This window comes from Netta rufina (assembly GCF_964035555.1).
Source record: "Netta rufina genome assembly, chromosome: 13".
In the NCBI taxonomy this organism is placed as follows: Eukaryota; Metazoa; Chordata; class Aves; order Anseriformes; family Anatidae; genus Netta; species Netta rufina.
In genome coordinates, this window is record NC_140136.1 from 5272924 (window position 1) to 5288157 (window position 15234).

A 15234-nucleotide genomic window follows, 5' to 3' on the forward strand; every position below is an offset into this window, starting at 1 on the left:
CAGCTTATTTCCCCTGCAGACACATGGAAACATTTTAGTACATGAATGTAGTTTACCCTACAATTCCTTGTACTTACTGTGTGATCCAAAACTTCTCCACCTCCTTTCCTATATGGATTGTATTCCCATTTAATTTAAAGCCATGCTGTTATCTCATACTGTTGGTGAATCTAGAAGGTCGTTACTTCCTCTGCTCATTTAGAGGCAAATTCAACCACTTCAATCCAATTCAATCCAAAGGCAGCTTTCTTATGGTCTGTCCTCCTAAATCTGCACATTCATTGCTGCATCGGATTCAACTATTCCTTCCTTACATTAACCACCAAAGAAACTTTGTGATCAACATTGTTGCATTCTGTATTTAGCGGGAATTCCTCAGCACTTCTCCTGTGAGATTTCCTGTGCTAAACAACCTGATAACCTATTGCAAAAAGATTTCTGAAAAAACAAATTAATCAGGTGTATTAATGTATTAATGTATTTTGCAACAGTCCCTTCTCCAAAAAAGTGAAATGATTTAACAGCTAAAAAAAATTATTAGAAAAATTTAGCTTTGTAACATTTCAATTGAAGTCCATTAGCATAATCATGCAAATGCTACAAAGTAGTCTTAAAAAAACTATATAATGTGATATTCTGTTTTGTAATTCTGCTCTTATGACTAAGAGCAATAAGATTTATAAGCAAAGCTCTTTCCTTTGTAGTTAGCCTGACATCTGAGAACAGTTTAAAATACCACTGCTCACTGCAGAGTGCTAAGTGATGTCAAGAAAAAGTTAGTATTTGTGTATATGAAAAGATATAACAAGATGAGCTCGTCAGTTAAAGATTAGACTGTTTGCATCTAAGCGTATTAGTAATCACCATTTCGGGGAAAAACAAACAAACAAACAAACAACAAAACACACAAAGAAAAAAATTACACCACATAGCAACTTTTTGTGTTTGTTAGATGTTAGTGGCTTTTTAATATATATTCAGGCAAGCCCTTAAAGACTGATGAGCATTAACAATCCCGTACAGCACTAGGGAAGTCTATGAAGACTACTGAAAAATTTAGTTAAAAGTTGTGAACAAACCGTTTTAGATGCTACTTTTCTTATGGAAGTGAAAGCTATTTTTATTCATAAGAAACAATTACATTAATATAACTTTCTAGTAAGACTCTCTTAAGAAATTCCCTGATTCTGTGCATTTACTCAAGTGGTTTTTAGTATGTCCTTACCCCTTTACCCCAGTTCTTACACACAGCTCTGGCAGTGAGCCAACACTTCGTTTTTATTCTGCGTGTTTGTTTTGATGTTACTTCATCACCTCCTCCATCCTCCTAGTCTTCAGTTTGCTCCTTCCACCTGTTGTATCTTGTTGGGAGCCTGGACTGAGAGGTTTCTAAAACAGAAAGTGACCTTTTCTGCATCAGGGAGTGACCCACTATTCTGATTTGTCCTTTCGTGTGTAAGGATACTAATTAGCAATGATTAGCAATTAGAATACCAGAACACAACTTGTAAGGCAAGTATGTTTGTGATCTCTACAGACCGCATCAACATCTTAATCAATACCCATGTTTGTTTAATGACTGTGGTATGTACGAACCTAAGAAGTACCACACAAGGTCAGACTAAAGGTCCACTAGCTCCATGCTGTGTATATTCCGATAGAAGTTGATACTGGATGCTTAGGAAAATAGAATCTATAGAGTACATGCTGCCTTTGCTCTTCCCTCCTGGCTTCTTATAATTAGCAGTTTAAGGATTTCTTTGTACTGAAAGGTATAAAAGGATCTAGCCTCCAAGAGGCTGCTGCACCATTCTTCGAAACCATTTATAGTTTTGACTTCCACAACACCCTGTGACAAAGAGTTCCACGCTTTAACTACTGCGAAGTAGTTCTTTGTCTCAGCCTTCTGCCTGATCGTTTCGTTTGCTGCGTGCCTTTTCTTGCGCAATGAGAAATATCATTCATCGCTGGATTAACTAATCATCCTCCATTTGTCTTTTCCACAGTCCTCCACAATTCATATCTTCCACGATCACTTCTGCCAGCCAGAAAGTTGCCATAAGGTGTCTTTTCACCGACAGCCACTCGGTGCCCTTCTGCCCTCCTTTCTGAAGCGGGTGCAGCTCTGCAGATGTGAGTGCACAATGGCATTCCCCAGTGACACGAAGACGACCATCTTCTGTTTCATTCTCAATGGCTTTTATAAAAACACGCAGAATTCTGCTTGCCTGAGGTTTGCCTCCGATAAGCAGCACTCTGGCCCCATCCTCTGGGCACCCTTTCAGAGCTGGAACACATTTTCTGGTTTAGTTTCACCTGAAGGGAAGTGGTCACCGCTCAGTAAGGCTGTTCTGTGATGCAGATGCAGGTGTGAGCTCATGGAGAGACTCACTTCAAAAGCAGGCACCTGATCCAAATTAAAATACTAATGTAGACACACCCAAAGCCTTTCCACAATGATTCCAAGATATCTCCTGAATAGTAACGGCTTCTTCAAGGCTCATTGTTATGCAGGTATAGTCAGGATTAGTTTTCCTTTGATCATTAGCTTGCATTTATAAACACTGAATTTCAGCTGCTGCCATCCAGTTCTTCACTGTCAACCTTTCTTTTGACAGTGCTAATAATAATTTATAGATTATCAGCAACAAATGTGGTTACTTTCAATAGCTGAGGAGTCTGTTGTACAGCACAGGTCTTGGTACTGATATTTGGAAACCCTGATATTTGTAACTGCCCTTCACCGCTTCCTCTCCCTGAACCAGGCTGCCCAAGAGACAGCCAACCCTTTGGGACTACAGCTTTGTTTAATTAGCTCCTGGGGGTTCTTACCAGAAGGGTTTTTAAAAATCCATTTGCAGTGGCCATAGACATCCCTATCCACTTTTTCTTCGACTCCAAGAGTTCTGTGAGACATGACCTATGTCTAAAAATTTATGGTAACTCTTCTCCAAACCAAGGCATCCTCACATGTATCTGCAGATTGTACTTCCTTCTACAGGTGCTACTAATTGGCATACAATATAGCTGAGAATTGGTGGTCTGTAGTCCCTTGTGCCCCTTCTTAATCCATCAAGTGTTAAGCACCTGTCAGTGGCTATATGTTTATAAGATGGTTTCAAATAAAACCCACAAATCTAAATGAACGCAGTGAAGTGCCTTATGGAAGAGAATATCCTCATTGTCCTTCTTTTGCCCTTCTGAAGGAATGGGCAGGGACTTCTGTGGGTGGCCCTTGAGAAATCTAGCAAAGCCTGAATGGGACAACAGCTGTTTTTTAAAGAAAAGTGTACTTCTGATAGATGTTTTCAATACTGGTTTTGTTTTAGTGCTGTGCTGTAGTCTACTGATCATGTTGCTACCATTTACAATTTTGCTGGAGTCATCTTTCTTTGGTAAGCCAGAAGAATTTTTTTTTTTCCTACACAGATCCATCATATCAAATTATTGTGCAAGTTTTTAGAAACATAACAGATTTCCAACAATATTTTACGTTATGACTGATAATGAGACAGTATTGAAATCTACATGTTCTCTATGTAATAGAAGAAAACAGATTGAAGTGTGTTGCCTTTCAGCTCTGCAATATTACCATTCTAAAGTTTTGATAATAAACAAAGAGTGTGATTCTGTTATTCAATGGGCCAAAAGGACAATTTTCATTTTGTCAAAACCAGAATATTTTCATTTGCATAAACATGAAGTGAGACATCTTCTATACACCCCACTACTGGTTGCCCTACACTGCAAATATTTCTTGTTAAATTGCTTGATGTATTCTGTCCTAATCATTTAGGCATCAGGAACAATTACATAGTTAATGAATATATATTTTTTTTGCCAATGTCAAAATGCCAGTGTCACAGAACATGTTGCAGAAAATTTCTGAAAAATATATGGGTAAGGAGGAACAACAAAAAGGGATTGCACTGACGAAAACATACAGAGCCAAGAAACTGTAATACTGCTAAAAGTCAAATGAATGGACAAAGAAATGCTATTTACAGCATAGCTGGCCATTACAATTACTCCATTGACTAAAAAAAAAAAAAGCCAATTTATTTCAATATTAGATCACATTTAAATTTTGCCATTATTTAAACTAGTCTCTCTCTAAACATTTTAGCTTTCAGAAACAATAACTAAACAATGAGTTTATTGCCAGCTTTTAATTTTGAACCAAAGACCAAAGCCAAAGGAAAACACTGTATTTGTCATTCAGAAAGCATTGCAAACATTTATCTTTAATTGTTTTAATCTTCTGTTAGCTATAAACCCTGAAATTGGTCAATGAAGGGAAGCACGTTTAGTGCCATTGCTTTGCTTGGGGGGAAAGTCTTTGCATGTTTAAGCCTTCGAGGGTGATACAGAGCATATTTTCAGTAGTCTTTCCAAAGGGGAGCATTCTTGTAACATGCATCTTGAGATAAACTACACTTGATCCAGATAAAGCACTTTGTAACGATCAGGGTTGTAAGAAAATTGCCACATGCATAAGAAATCGATTGGTGTTTGGTATCCCCAAAATACACCCAGCAGTTTCCAGTGTAATAAGGAAGTTGGAGTAGTGGTAACAGTGACGTTGTAGGTAAACAAGACAGTCATTATGGGCAGTGTAATGTTCCATATGCAGCTCGATGCTGGAATTTCTTAGTAAGATAATGAATATTGCTGGAGTTACCCAGTTATGCTTTTGAAACTCACTCAGCATCATTTATTTAGAGAAATGCAAGACCCATGCAGAAGGCACCTCAGGTTAACTGTTTTTTATTGGCACTATACCTCCATTTAATGTATCGTCCAGTTTAGGATTAAAGAATACTGTCTGCACTGCAGATTGCACCTAATTTGGACAGTCCTGTAAACTTCCATCAGGCAGCAAGATTTCTACCTGCTGTGAACAATGCTGCTTACAGGTTACCTTATTTGGGCTACAGTTGGCTTCAGAAAATTGACTTTGTTAACAATTCAATGACAACGGGTAGGTAAATAGCTGAGTCTTCAAAATACTCGTTAGTAAAGCTTTTCCACTTAGAAAAAAAAAAAAAAAAAGAAAAAAAAAAAACAGAAGACAAATAAAAGAAATAAAGATGTTAATTACAGATGACCAGGTGCTCAGCTGGTGGGAACAAACCCAGCATTACCAAATCCATGGCCTCCCATTCTACAGCAGGAGCAGATGCTTAACTCTGTTCTACCTCCCCCAGAACCCACCTCAGCCACTGCCTTCTGCTTGTAAAATGTCAGGTTTCTTCAACATGGGATTGTTGTGTCAATAAAGAGGTTGATTTAAATTGGGAAATTATAGTGTTTAATTAAATATACTGTTTTTTTGTTTTGTTTTGTTTTGTTTTTTGCTAGTCACCTCTGCTTTAGAAGGTACATGCATGAAACACTTCAACACAGATTTCTGCTTTCCACTAGGGTCCTGTAAGCAGGATTGTGTTTCTCCTAAAAATGTCTCAGTTGAAAGAGATGCAAGATGGAAACAATAGTGCTCAAAAACCTATATTTGTAAACTTCACTTTGGTAGACCAAAGATTTTTTTCTAGGCTCTACATCTGCAAACCAAACCTAGCATCCAAAAGTTCAGTTCTCTGATTTGCATGTCTCCACATGTCATAACGACTCAGCAGGCCAGACCATGCCATTGCTATCTTCAAGTGTTGACTTTGCTGGTACCTGAGTGCAGGTATAAGTGAGAGATGTTGCAACTCACCTGGAAATAGATTATCTTTCTGGTGGATCACATAAGCTAAAGTAAACGGCGGCTCATTCTTACACAGCTAAGATTTAACTGAAACCTGTCACTGAGGTGGACGAGCCTCCTTCCAATGGGCATTGTAGCATTTCAGTAAGAAGATAGCATTTTTTAAAACGTCACACTTTCCCAAACAGAGTAACACTTTAATGCAAAAATTGCTCAGTTTAAAGAATGATTTTATTACTGTGATCCAGAAATATATGCATGTGACAGTCCCCTTCAGAGACTGAGCTATAATCTTTAGATCACTTACCTACAGTGGTGTAATATAATCTGACACCATGTTAAAAGAAGACTTCAGATTTCAACATCATTGTCACTGAATGTCTAATTGTGTTTATTATATATAAAACCCCAAAATATTAAATAAAGAAGAGCAAAGTCAGCTTCATGAGCATCTCTGTGATACTGATAACTGATTCATATATTCATCAATAAAATAAAATTTTATTGCACTAAGCAGGATGGTCCGTGTTAGGAAAAATAAACTTAGGTACACTGTTCATACTGATTTTATTTTTTCCTTTCAAGCCATCTTACATATTTTTTAATAGCAGAACCTTTGTGAAAGAAGTATTTGTGTTAAGATAATGTGGGAACTAAATTCAAGATGGAGAATACAAAATATTACCTCAAGTCACTGACAACAACTTAAATGTGAATCAACAAATTTGGTATTTAAGAATAAATACATTACCCTTTCTGCTGGTTACCAGAATTGAAAAGGATTTCCTATCAACACATCCAACAATGTATTTAAATCATAAAGCAAAATAGGGCTGTCTTCCTAAAGGCCACTATGAATAAATACCCTTTTGTGAGTCCTTTATTTTTAGTTTGCTATTTCTAAGGAATATGCAGCATAGCTCTTTAATATTTAACAGGTCATCTCTTACAAGAAAGAAGAAAAAAAAAGGAATATTCCATGGCTCTTACCTGCCCACAAAAGCTTGAAGTCATAAGAATATGGAATTCAAGCAATTCAAAACTAGTATTTTATATAGCCTGGAAATTACACTGAAGTACATATATATTTGTTACTGTTAAAGGAAAATAAATATATAGTTACTTAAAAATAAAAACATTGAAACTAATACCAACCTTCTAACATTTAATGGAAGGAACTCTCTTTTGATGTAAGGTGTCTTGGTTCTAATACACAAATCTAGAACTGACTACCAGTAAACAGAACTCCCAATGGGTGTTCTTTAGCTTCTGGAATAAATTGGGAACTGCATTATGGTTCTAAAAGAAATTTGATCAGAGGTATTTCAGGTGATCAGAAGTTATTTTTAATTGGAGAAAGGCACCCAGTTAACTAAACACTGAGGTTATTTCATCTGTGGTCTTAATTTGCATGAATATACAGATACTTGGTGAATTCATCTTTAAATTGGAAAGGTTAAAAAGTTTTTTAAAAGAACATAGCAGTAAAAAAATAATTGATGACCTGACAGGATTAATATGAACATCTATTTCCAAAACTTAAAATGTTAAATTCAAGTTTCTTGAGCGTCACCAACATACAAGAAGTTAGCAGAAGTAATACAAAGTGTACTTTTAAAATCTGCTTTATCATGACTCCTAAATCAAGATTGGCTGTAACAAACATAATTGTGCAGCCAGTATTAAAGACACTCAATTGCAGAGGTATTCATTATTGTTGACTTGTTTGCTGAGGTTCAGTAAGAATCCTTGAAGGACTCAGATATTACTAACAGAGTCAAAAGAGAATCAGAAGTGTAGTACACCTGGGGGATGTTACCATAAGCCCAGCGTCACTGTTATACCAACAGCCCCAATGTATTTCAAACTGAAGTCCTGAAGTTGTTCAGGGGTCATCTACATAACATTTTACTTGTGCAGGAGGACAGAAAAGAGTGGTGTATCCAAGCAAGAAAGGTGTCAGCTCTTTGTGAAGACACAAAGCACTTCATCTCATCTGCTAACTGGTATAGAACATCCCAGTTTTAAGAGGTTCTTTCTAAACTGTGCCTCTGATGAGGTTGGTTGGTTGGGGACAGGAAGGTGGAGGGAGGCCATACCGAGTCATTTTTAAAATGAAGCCACAGTCTGCAAACTTGTGACCTGTTACACGTACAAACTCTTCCAGCTTTCTTGACATTTCCTATGACCTCAGTTATGGAGAACTTCACAGTGGAGATGCGAAATGTAGCTGGGCTGATAACCTAAGACCTGCACATACTTTTTCCCCAACGTGTTCGACATGTAGATGAAGATTTTACACCAGGACCAGCTGAGAAGGTTGTATCTCAGACACCTCAAGCAAGAAAGGCACAGCCATGCTTCCACTTACCTGTTCTGGTGGATACAATTCCACCACATGACACAAAGATAAGCAAAAGTAGTTCACGTGAAGCAACAAAGAAAGGAAGTGATTCAGAGCCTTCAGACCACAACACTAACAATTCACATTCATCCATATGAATGCCTGCAGAGTACCGGGCACAAAACTGCCTGCAACCTGGGCTCCGAGCCTGCCCTCTCGCAGAACACCTCCACACCAGGCTACTGCTTGAGCAACACCACCCGTATGCCAAGCAGCAGTACTCAACACACAGCCCACATCCAACTGCCAAATGCCATCACCTTCTAATAAGGCAAAGATCATTAAAAAAAAAAAAAAAAAAAAAAAAGAGTAGATTTTAAAAATAATGAGCAGGAGCTAAAACAGCGTGGCTACCATTAACCCAAGAGGTATTAGTTTTATTTCTTTTCAGAACTAACCAAAACATCTCATGAAAACTGAGGCAAGACCAGACAGAGATCCTCTACACATCCCAGAAGTTACTGATACAAAATTGTATCACTAAGTTTCTCTGGTCAAAGTTGTTCTTCACAGAACTCCCACTGGCTACACTGGAGCCCCGACTGCAATACAGTTGACATGCAATAGCCTTAAAATTACAAAGTAACATGACAGAGATCGCAAAATGGTGGGGAAAAGGTCAATGGTACTATTCAAATCATCATGTGCTTCTGATCATTTAACACCACTTAGGAGAGCATAAGTGCTTTCCACTTCAAAGGTCTGTGTCCCACTCAGTAAAATAAAGTCCTAATAGAGCAGTGTCATCCCATAACTACGACCTTTGTCAGGGACTCTGAAAGACCACGACGAAGCACAATGCATCTACATGAAACCTGCCGGATCCTCCAGTTCTCGCTCTGAGGACCTACACCACATCACCAACCGGACTCAAAGTCCGACCAGGTCCGCAGCAGCGGTTGCTGCACACCCAAGCACACGGCGATGCCTTGGCAGCACTTGAGCACCGGCTGGAAGGCGATCGGCTCCCAGCCCTCGAGCCACGCGCTCTGGACACCCAGGGCACGAGTGGCTGTGTCACCAGCAGTCGTGGAGCCCCGTGGGGTGCTCTAGACCAAGATCTGGCGTGGGACACCCAGTCCTTTCTGCTGTGCTTGGCTGACAGAGCTCCACACCGCTTCTATTTGCCGGCAGTGGGCATTTAACACACCTGGGGTCCGCTCCCTCTCATTTTTTAATCCCCGCTTCCTCCCTTCTTCTCCGGCACGCTCAGGGCGGCCAGACTCGTCCAAGGAGTCCGGGTGCTACAACTGGGTGCCTGAGGCCAAAATCCGCCCGGGGCCGGCCTCCTGCCCCCCTCCTGCCCCCCTCCTGGGCTGCGGGGGGCCGGGGGCACCTCACCTCGCCCCCCGGCCGGAGCGGGGCCGCAACCAACTTGGCGGGGCCGGGGCCGCCCCGCAGAGCTCCGCAGAGCCCCGCACGGCCCCGCAGAGCCCCACACAGCCCCATACAGCCCCACACAGCCCCGTCCAGCCCCGCAGAGCCCCGTCCAGCCCCGCTCCCCCGGCCGCCGCCCCCCGGGGGCGAGGTGAGGCGACCTGGCGTCGGCTCCTGCACTTTGCACGGCGGGCGCGGAGCCGCCTCCATCCCTGCGCCTCCCGGCAGCGCCAGGGCGCATTTTTTCGCACTAATCTGCACATTCAGCACGTCCAGAGCGCCTGCGACTTTACCTGGACTTTCTCCACTCTCCGGGCTCATCGCACTGCGATCACCTCCCCATCCTACCGCTAACTCTCGCTCTCCTTCACTCCTTCCTCCTTCCCTCTCGCAAGGCCTGCTAAGACCGAGCCCGATGGAAAGTAGAGAGAGAGAAAGAGAAAGAGGCAGAGGGAAGGGAGGGCAGCCGCTCCATCCCTCCCCCCCCCCCCCCGCCACACACGCCAGCCCTTTTCCCCCCACCCCAGCCCTTCCCTCGGCGATTTCCTCCTCTCTTCGGCAACTGAGGGGGCTCCCAAACGCTGCCCTCCGCGGCGCCCCCCCGCCGCCCGCCCGCCCCGCGGCCCCCCGCTACCTCGTAGAGGTCCCCCGAAGCCATGCTGGGGTGCGGGACCGGGCTCCTCCGCGCCGTCTCCCCTTCTCTCCACCTCTCCCGCTCCCCCTTCTCTCTGTTGAGTAAACTGTGTTTTGCAGAATGACAGGCTTCGGGGCTGGCTGTGCGCAGAATCAGAGGCGAGGAGAGGCAGAGAGGCAGGCGGCGGGGCTGGCGTAACCACCACCAGCAGCAGCAGCAGCAGCGGCGGCAGCAGCTCGGGCGCACAGCGCCCAGAGCCGCGTCTCCCCCGCGGCGGGGCCGGCACCCACCTCCTCGCACCCCCCTCCCCGGCCTCGCCCGACTCCCCCCTCACCCGCCCGGGGGGGGCCCCGGCACGGCTCCCCCTTTACCCCCCGCCAGGGAAAGTCCCGGGGCCGTTCGGAGGGCGGCCTCCTCTTTTGCTTTCCTCCCCCCCCCACCCCTTTCACCCCCCGCCCCTTTTCTCCTTCTTTCCGAGCCGGGAGCGCTTCAAACTCTTTCCGCGGCCAAAATAAATAAATAAATAAATAAATAATAATAAAAAAAAAAAAAAAATGGAAGTGGGGGGGGGGGGGGGGGCGGGGGGAACAAGAAGCGGCGCGGCGGGCCGGGCCCACGCCGCCCGCCCAAGGTCACGGCGCGGTGTGCGGGGAGCCTCGGGCGGCCCCGGCCGCCACCTTCCCGCCCCCTCGGCGCCTCATGGCCGCCCCACCCACCCCGCGGCCGTCGGCGAGCAAAATGGAGGTGGCGGGGTCCCTTCCGACGGTCCCCCTCGCCCCCCTGTTGTAGCCCTGGGGAGGATGGCGGGGGTCTGGCCCCCATCTTGCCCCCGCCCTGGAGCAGGCGGTGAGGAGCCTTCTCCCCGCGCCCTTGCAGCCATTTTACAAATTAGCTGGCCCGCTCCAGGAAATGGAAGCCGCCGGCCTCCCACCGCTTGGTCTTCGTGCAGAGGCATGCGGCATCCAGCCCTCCAACGCAGCGTGGAGCTGGCGGCCGCCTCCATTTCAGAACCTTCTGGGCTTTCTCCTCAGAGGTGTCCTCCTCAAGTGCTGCCACCGTGGGGCTGCCCGCATGGAGATGCCATGGCCTCCTCTTGGCCCAGCGCGGTGGCCTCCATGAGGCACATCTGCGCGAAGGTGCTCCGTGAAGGAAAGGGCTCCGTTCCTCTGGAGGTTTCTCAAGTAGCAAGGCGTTTTCATGTGGTTTCATGGCTGTACGTTGTGAGAGAGATATTTCACCAGGTAAAGTGTGAGTGTCCTCTCAATATTAGGTTTCTTGATGTGAAGGAGTGAAGTTGGGTGTTGCTGTGGTCAGCTCTCACGTTTTAGCTTCACGAAGATCCTGCTGTAGTAGTTTTTACTGGCTTGTGCTCCATGTTTTCACCTTAATAACTGATGTACAACTAGTAGTCATTGCTCCAGAGTTTGGGAGTGATGCTGTGCTTGGTTGTGGCTTTTGTTCATCTTCATTTTATTGGCATTTCTCATGTTTTGCATTCAGTCCTTCTTGTAACATTGTATTCCACGTTAATGTGAGACTTGCAGCGTCCACACTATTATCTGAGTAGCAGATTGGAGTTAGTTATTGAGGATAATTTAGTAAGCTTGAGTATGGTTAATATATGTCGCTGGTATGGAGCACTGAATTATTTGTGAAATTTCATTTATGACCCCCAATTCCAGCAAGTTCCAAGTGGGGTAGAGCCAAAGACTCTTCAAACTGAGAGGATTCTTGAAATATTGATACTGGATATTTTTAATGTTGTCACCCTTTGTCGTGAAAGTAGGAAATAACGCGTGCACATATAGGTTTTGATTGACCCAATCTCCTGAATTGTGAATATTACCTCTGGTGATTATGAACTTGCCAGCTAACCAGTTTAGTATTGACTTACAGTTCAATAAAACCTATCTTATAGTAGTTTGGAGCGTAAAGACATTTATGGTTCATGTGGTCTACGGGATGGTGCAATAACATTGAATTCCTAAGGACAAGTGACTCTGCTTATGTAAAATGTACCTGTTATCTTAACTAAAGTAACTGGAGGATTTTTCTCTGCTTGCCAATTTTCTGGCGATATTTGGATTTTTGAGATTTGATACTGAAGAGTAAAATGTTGGAAGGATTAAGAAATACTGTGAACTACTCATGCCTTTAGACATTTTTTAGCAATTAGTACAGCAAGAAGTTCTTAATTTGTAATAAATGCATTACTTAAAAATCACACCCCATGGTTTCATCTTGAGAAACACATTGTGTCTTATAGTAAACTGAATTTTATTTTTACATTAGCAAATCACCTCTTCATGGTCCTCATTGAGCAAAATATTCCTTCAGTAAGTAGATGAGTAGACATTTTAATACATTTCTCTTTAGAACCTGTTTTATTACATCTACTGTTTTGCTGCTTTCTTCAGCAGTAAACAAAATGGCAGTCAAGCCCCGTGAGTCATTTTTCAGATATGCTTTTTAATATCCCTTCTCTGAAATTGTTGCCTGTCCTTGTAGTATCAGCTCTCTCCAAAGATGTTGTGAATGAATTAAAGAATGTCCCATCCCAAGCTGTAGAAGAATATACGTCTTCTCTTTCAAGACAGGTCTAATAATCAGACAGTTCTTTCTGGGCTTTGGTGCTATTCTGCTCTCAGACAACTAAAATTAGAACAGCAAACCTTGCACCATGTTGGAAGAAATATCTGTGAGCTGGTGGTCTGTATTTTTAAGAAGTGTGTTTACATTGCACGGTGTTTAGATTATGTTAACGCTGTCAATAGTGTTGCCATAAGATTTACAACCCAAACAAATATTAGTTTGGGAGTTTTGAAAAGATGAATGCTTTAGTAAATACTTTGAAGAGGGGAAACATCTTTTTCCTGATTACTCATTCCTTGTTTTAGAGTACACGGTCTCTTGGGATGTAGTGGTGTGTGAGTCAATAGTGAGGAGCAAAAGGAGGGCTTTTGCGATTGTCAAATACAAAAAGTTAATTGTGGTTTCAGTGTATTTCCCTGCCGTTTAGCAGAAGATAAGGTTTTAAGTTTTAAAAAATCCAACTGACCTTCATTTGTCTAGCAGGTCTCTAATGTAACTAGTCAAGTCATGCAGCATATCTCTGAGTCTTCTGGAAGAAATAGAAATAATTAAATTTATTACCTATTTTTTGAAAAAAATCTCTGGTGAGAGATTTTCTGGAAGTAAATGTTTACCAGTTTTAATTGTCTTTAAACATCAATACCTTTACTATAAAATGAAATTATAAAAATCTGGATGAACTCTAAACTGAATGTTTTTGGTAAATATGTGATTATTCATTACTCTTATTGTTTTGTCGCCTTCGCCTATTTCCCATCCCAAGAGAGTAATGCAAGCAAGGGAGACATTCCAAGTGCGATACGTCACATTTGAACACTTCTTTTGGTTTGGTTGATGTTCTGGTTTCCACTGCTTTAATTACAGGAATTATCTCTCAGATTGAATAAACTTAAAACCTAAACTACTGTATTTCAGAAAGCTAAAATACTGTTATCATAGTTGTGCCATTGATTTGTTATTGATTGTTTAGTCAGTCTGTCCAGTGCCATGCAAATACTGTAGATATTGTGCAGTCACTAATACACTTCCCCTAGGAGCGTACAGTCTGATAGTGCATTTTGGCAGCAAGCTCTAAGAAAAGTCACTGTAAAGGACTGCATTGTGTCTTCAAGAGGAAGCCAGATGATGGGAGAGAATAATTTGGAAAACAAAGGAGTCGAGAGAAATCCTGTATTAGGTGGCAGGGAGGTATTAAAATTAAATGAGAGAAGAGTGAAAACAAGGCATGAGTGAGAAGAGGGAGAGAAGGACAAGGAAACAAAGGTGAATGCAAGGAGAAAGCTGTGTGAAGCCTTGACTGTACAAAAAAAAGGAATATTTTAGTAGCAGCAACTGGATGTGAAGCAGGGAGTACAGTAACACAGCGAAACCAAAGAAGGAAGGGTGACCAGAACACAAAAAAACGTCAGTCAGGGTGAAAATGAAAGAAAGTTTTAGTGAATTCACGAAGGAAAAGCTGGCAGGAAATGGTGAATATCTACAGCAGGAAGAGGAGAGTCAGTTATGACGCCACTGTTCTGCCTGGGTGATAGGCAGCATGGTGGATTTCCTAGGGTTTGGTGCTGTGATGCTGTGTGGTTCTTGGGGCTGAAAGAGCTAGAATATCCCAGGGAAGCTGTCAGGAAAATTATCAAAGATAAGTCATGTAGGGAGTTGCCAATTAAGACGAGGAGGTCCTTACCATGGAGATAGTACCTAAAAATCAGAGCATAGATAAACGTGAAGGGAAACTAGGAAAGCACCATTTTTTATTTTTATTTTTTTTAACAACTGATTTAAATATTTTGTGACAAGAAGTAAACTTGGGAAAAGCACTGTGCCATACTGTCCTTGAAAGCAAACAAGTAGTTGTGATCATTTGATTCTGATGCTGAATTAGTGTCTTCCTCCAAACTCTTCTTTGGTCTTATAATGTGCAATTACCTCTCATCAAGAGGAAGCTTTTGAAACAGAATCTGAAATGACACAGTATAATGAAGCAAACAATAATATATAGAAAACACAGTGACGTTATTTGTTAGTGTACACCAAATGCCACAGAAGAGAACCTTTGTGTTGAAAGGATGTTTTATAGCAGCTGTCCTGAAAACCATCTTTACTTCCCACAAACACAACAGATTCTGTTTTTGTAAGTATGGCCAATATAATATTGCTCCCTTCTGGGAAGGGAAAAAATGAAACTTTGACCAAGAGTGTGTGGAAAAATGGATGCCAACTAAGATGCATGGAAGAAGACAAATATCTATCATGGTTAGTAATTCATATGGGAATCCATATAGTGCAGTTGTGTATGTGTGTCATTATCTATTTGGACTTAGAAAATAAGTCCTGTTGTTTAGTGTGTAGGTGCTTGTCAGTTAATTTTGATGGGAAATATTTCATATTAGGTATAGTGTGCGCCCTGATTCTGTGAGCTGATTCCTGTGATTTATTGATTTTTAACAGATTTCCATGCAAGCATGAGGATCAACTCATTGCAGTCAGCTTGACATCACGTGAGAAAAAAGCAATGGAGAA

At 42.3% G+C, this 15234-nt stretch overlaps 1 protein-coding gene across 1 annotated transcript in view; it reads right to left on the reverse strand.

Moving 5' to 3' along the window:
- The window catches only part of CDYL2 (chromodomain Y like 2), a 54798-nt gene extending 44551 nt beyond the window's left edge, over positions 1-10247 (reverse strand). Inside the window, exon 1 of the mRNA XM_084294609.1 lies at positions 10126-10247. Coding sequence (XP_084150735.1) covers positions 10126-10149 — 24 coding nt within the window. The 5' untranslated portion in view covers positions 10150-10247. The remainder of the gene's footprint in view (positions 1-10125) is intronic.
- Positions 10248-15234: the final 4987 nt, after the last annotated feature.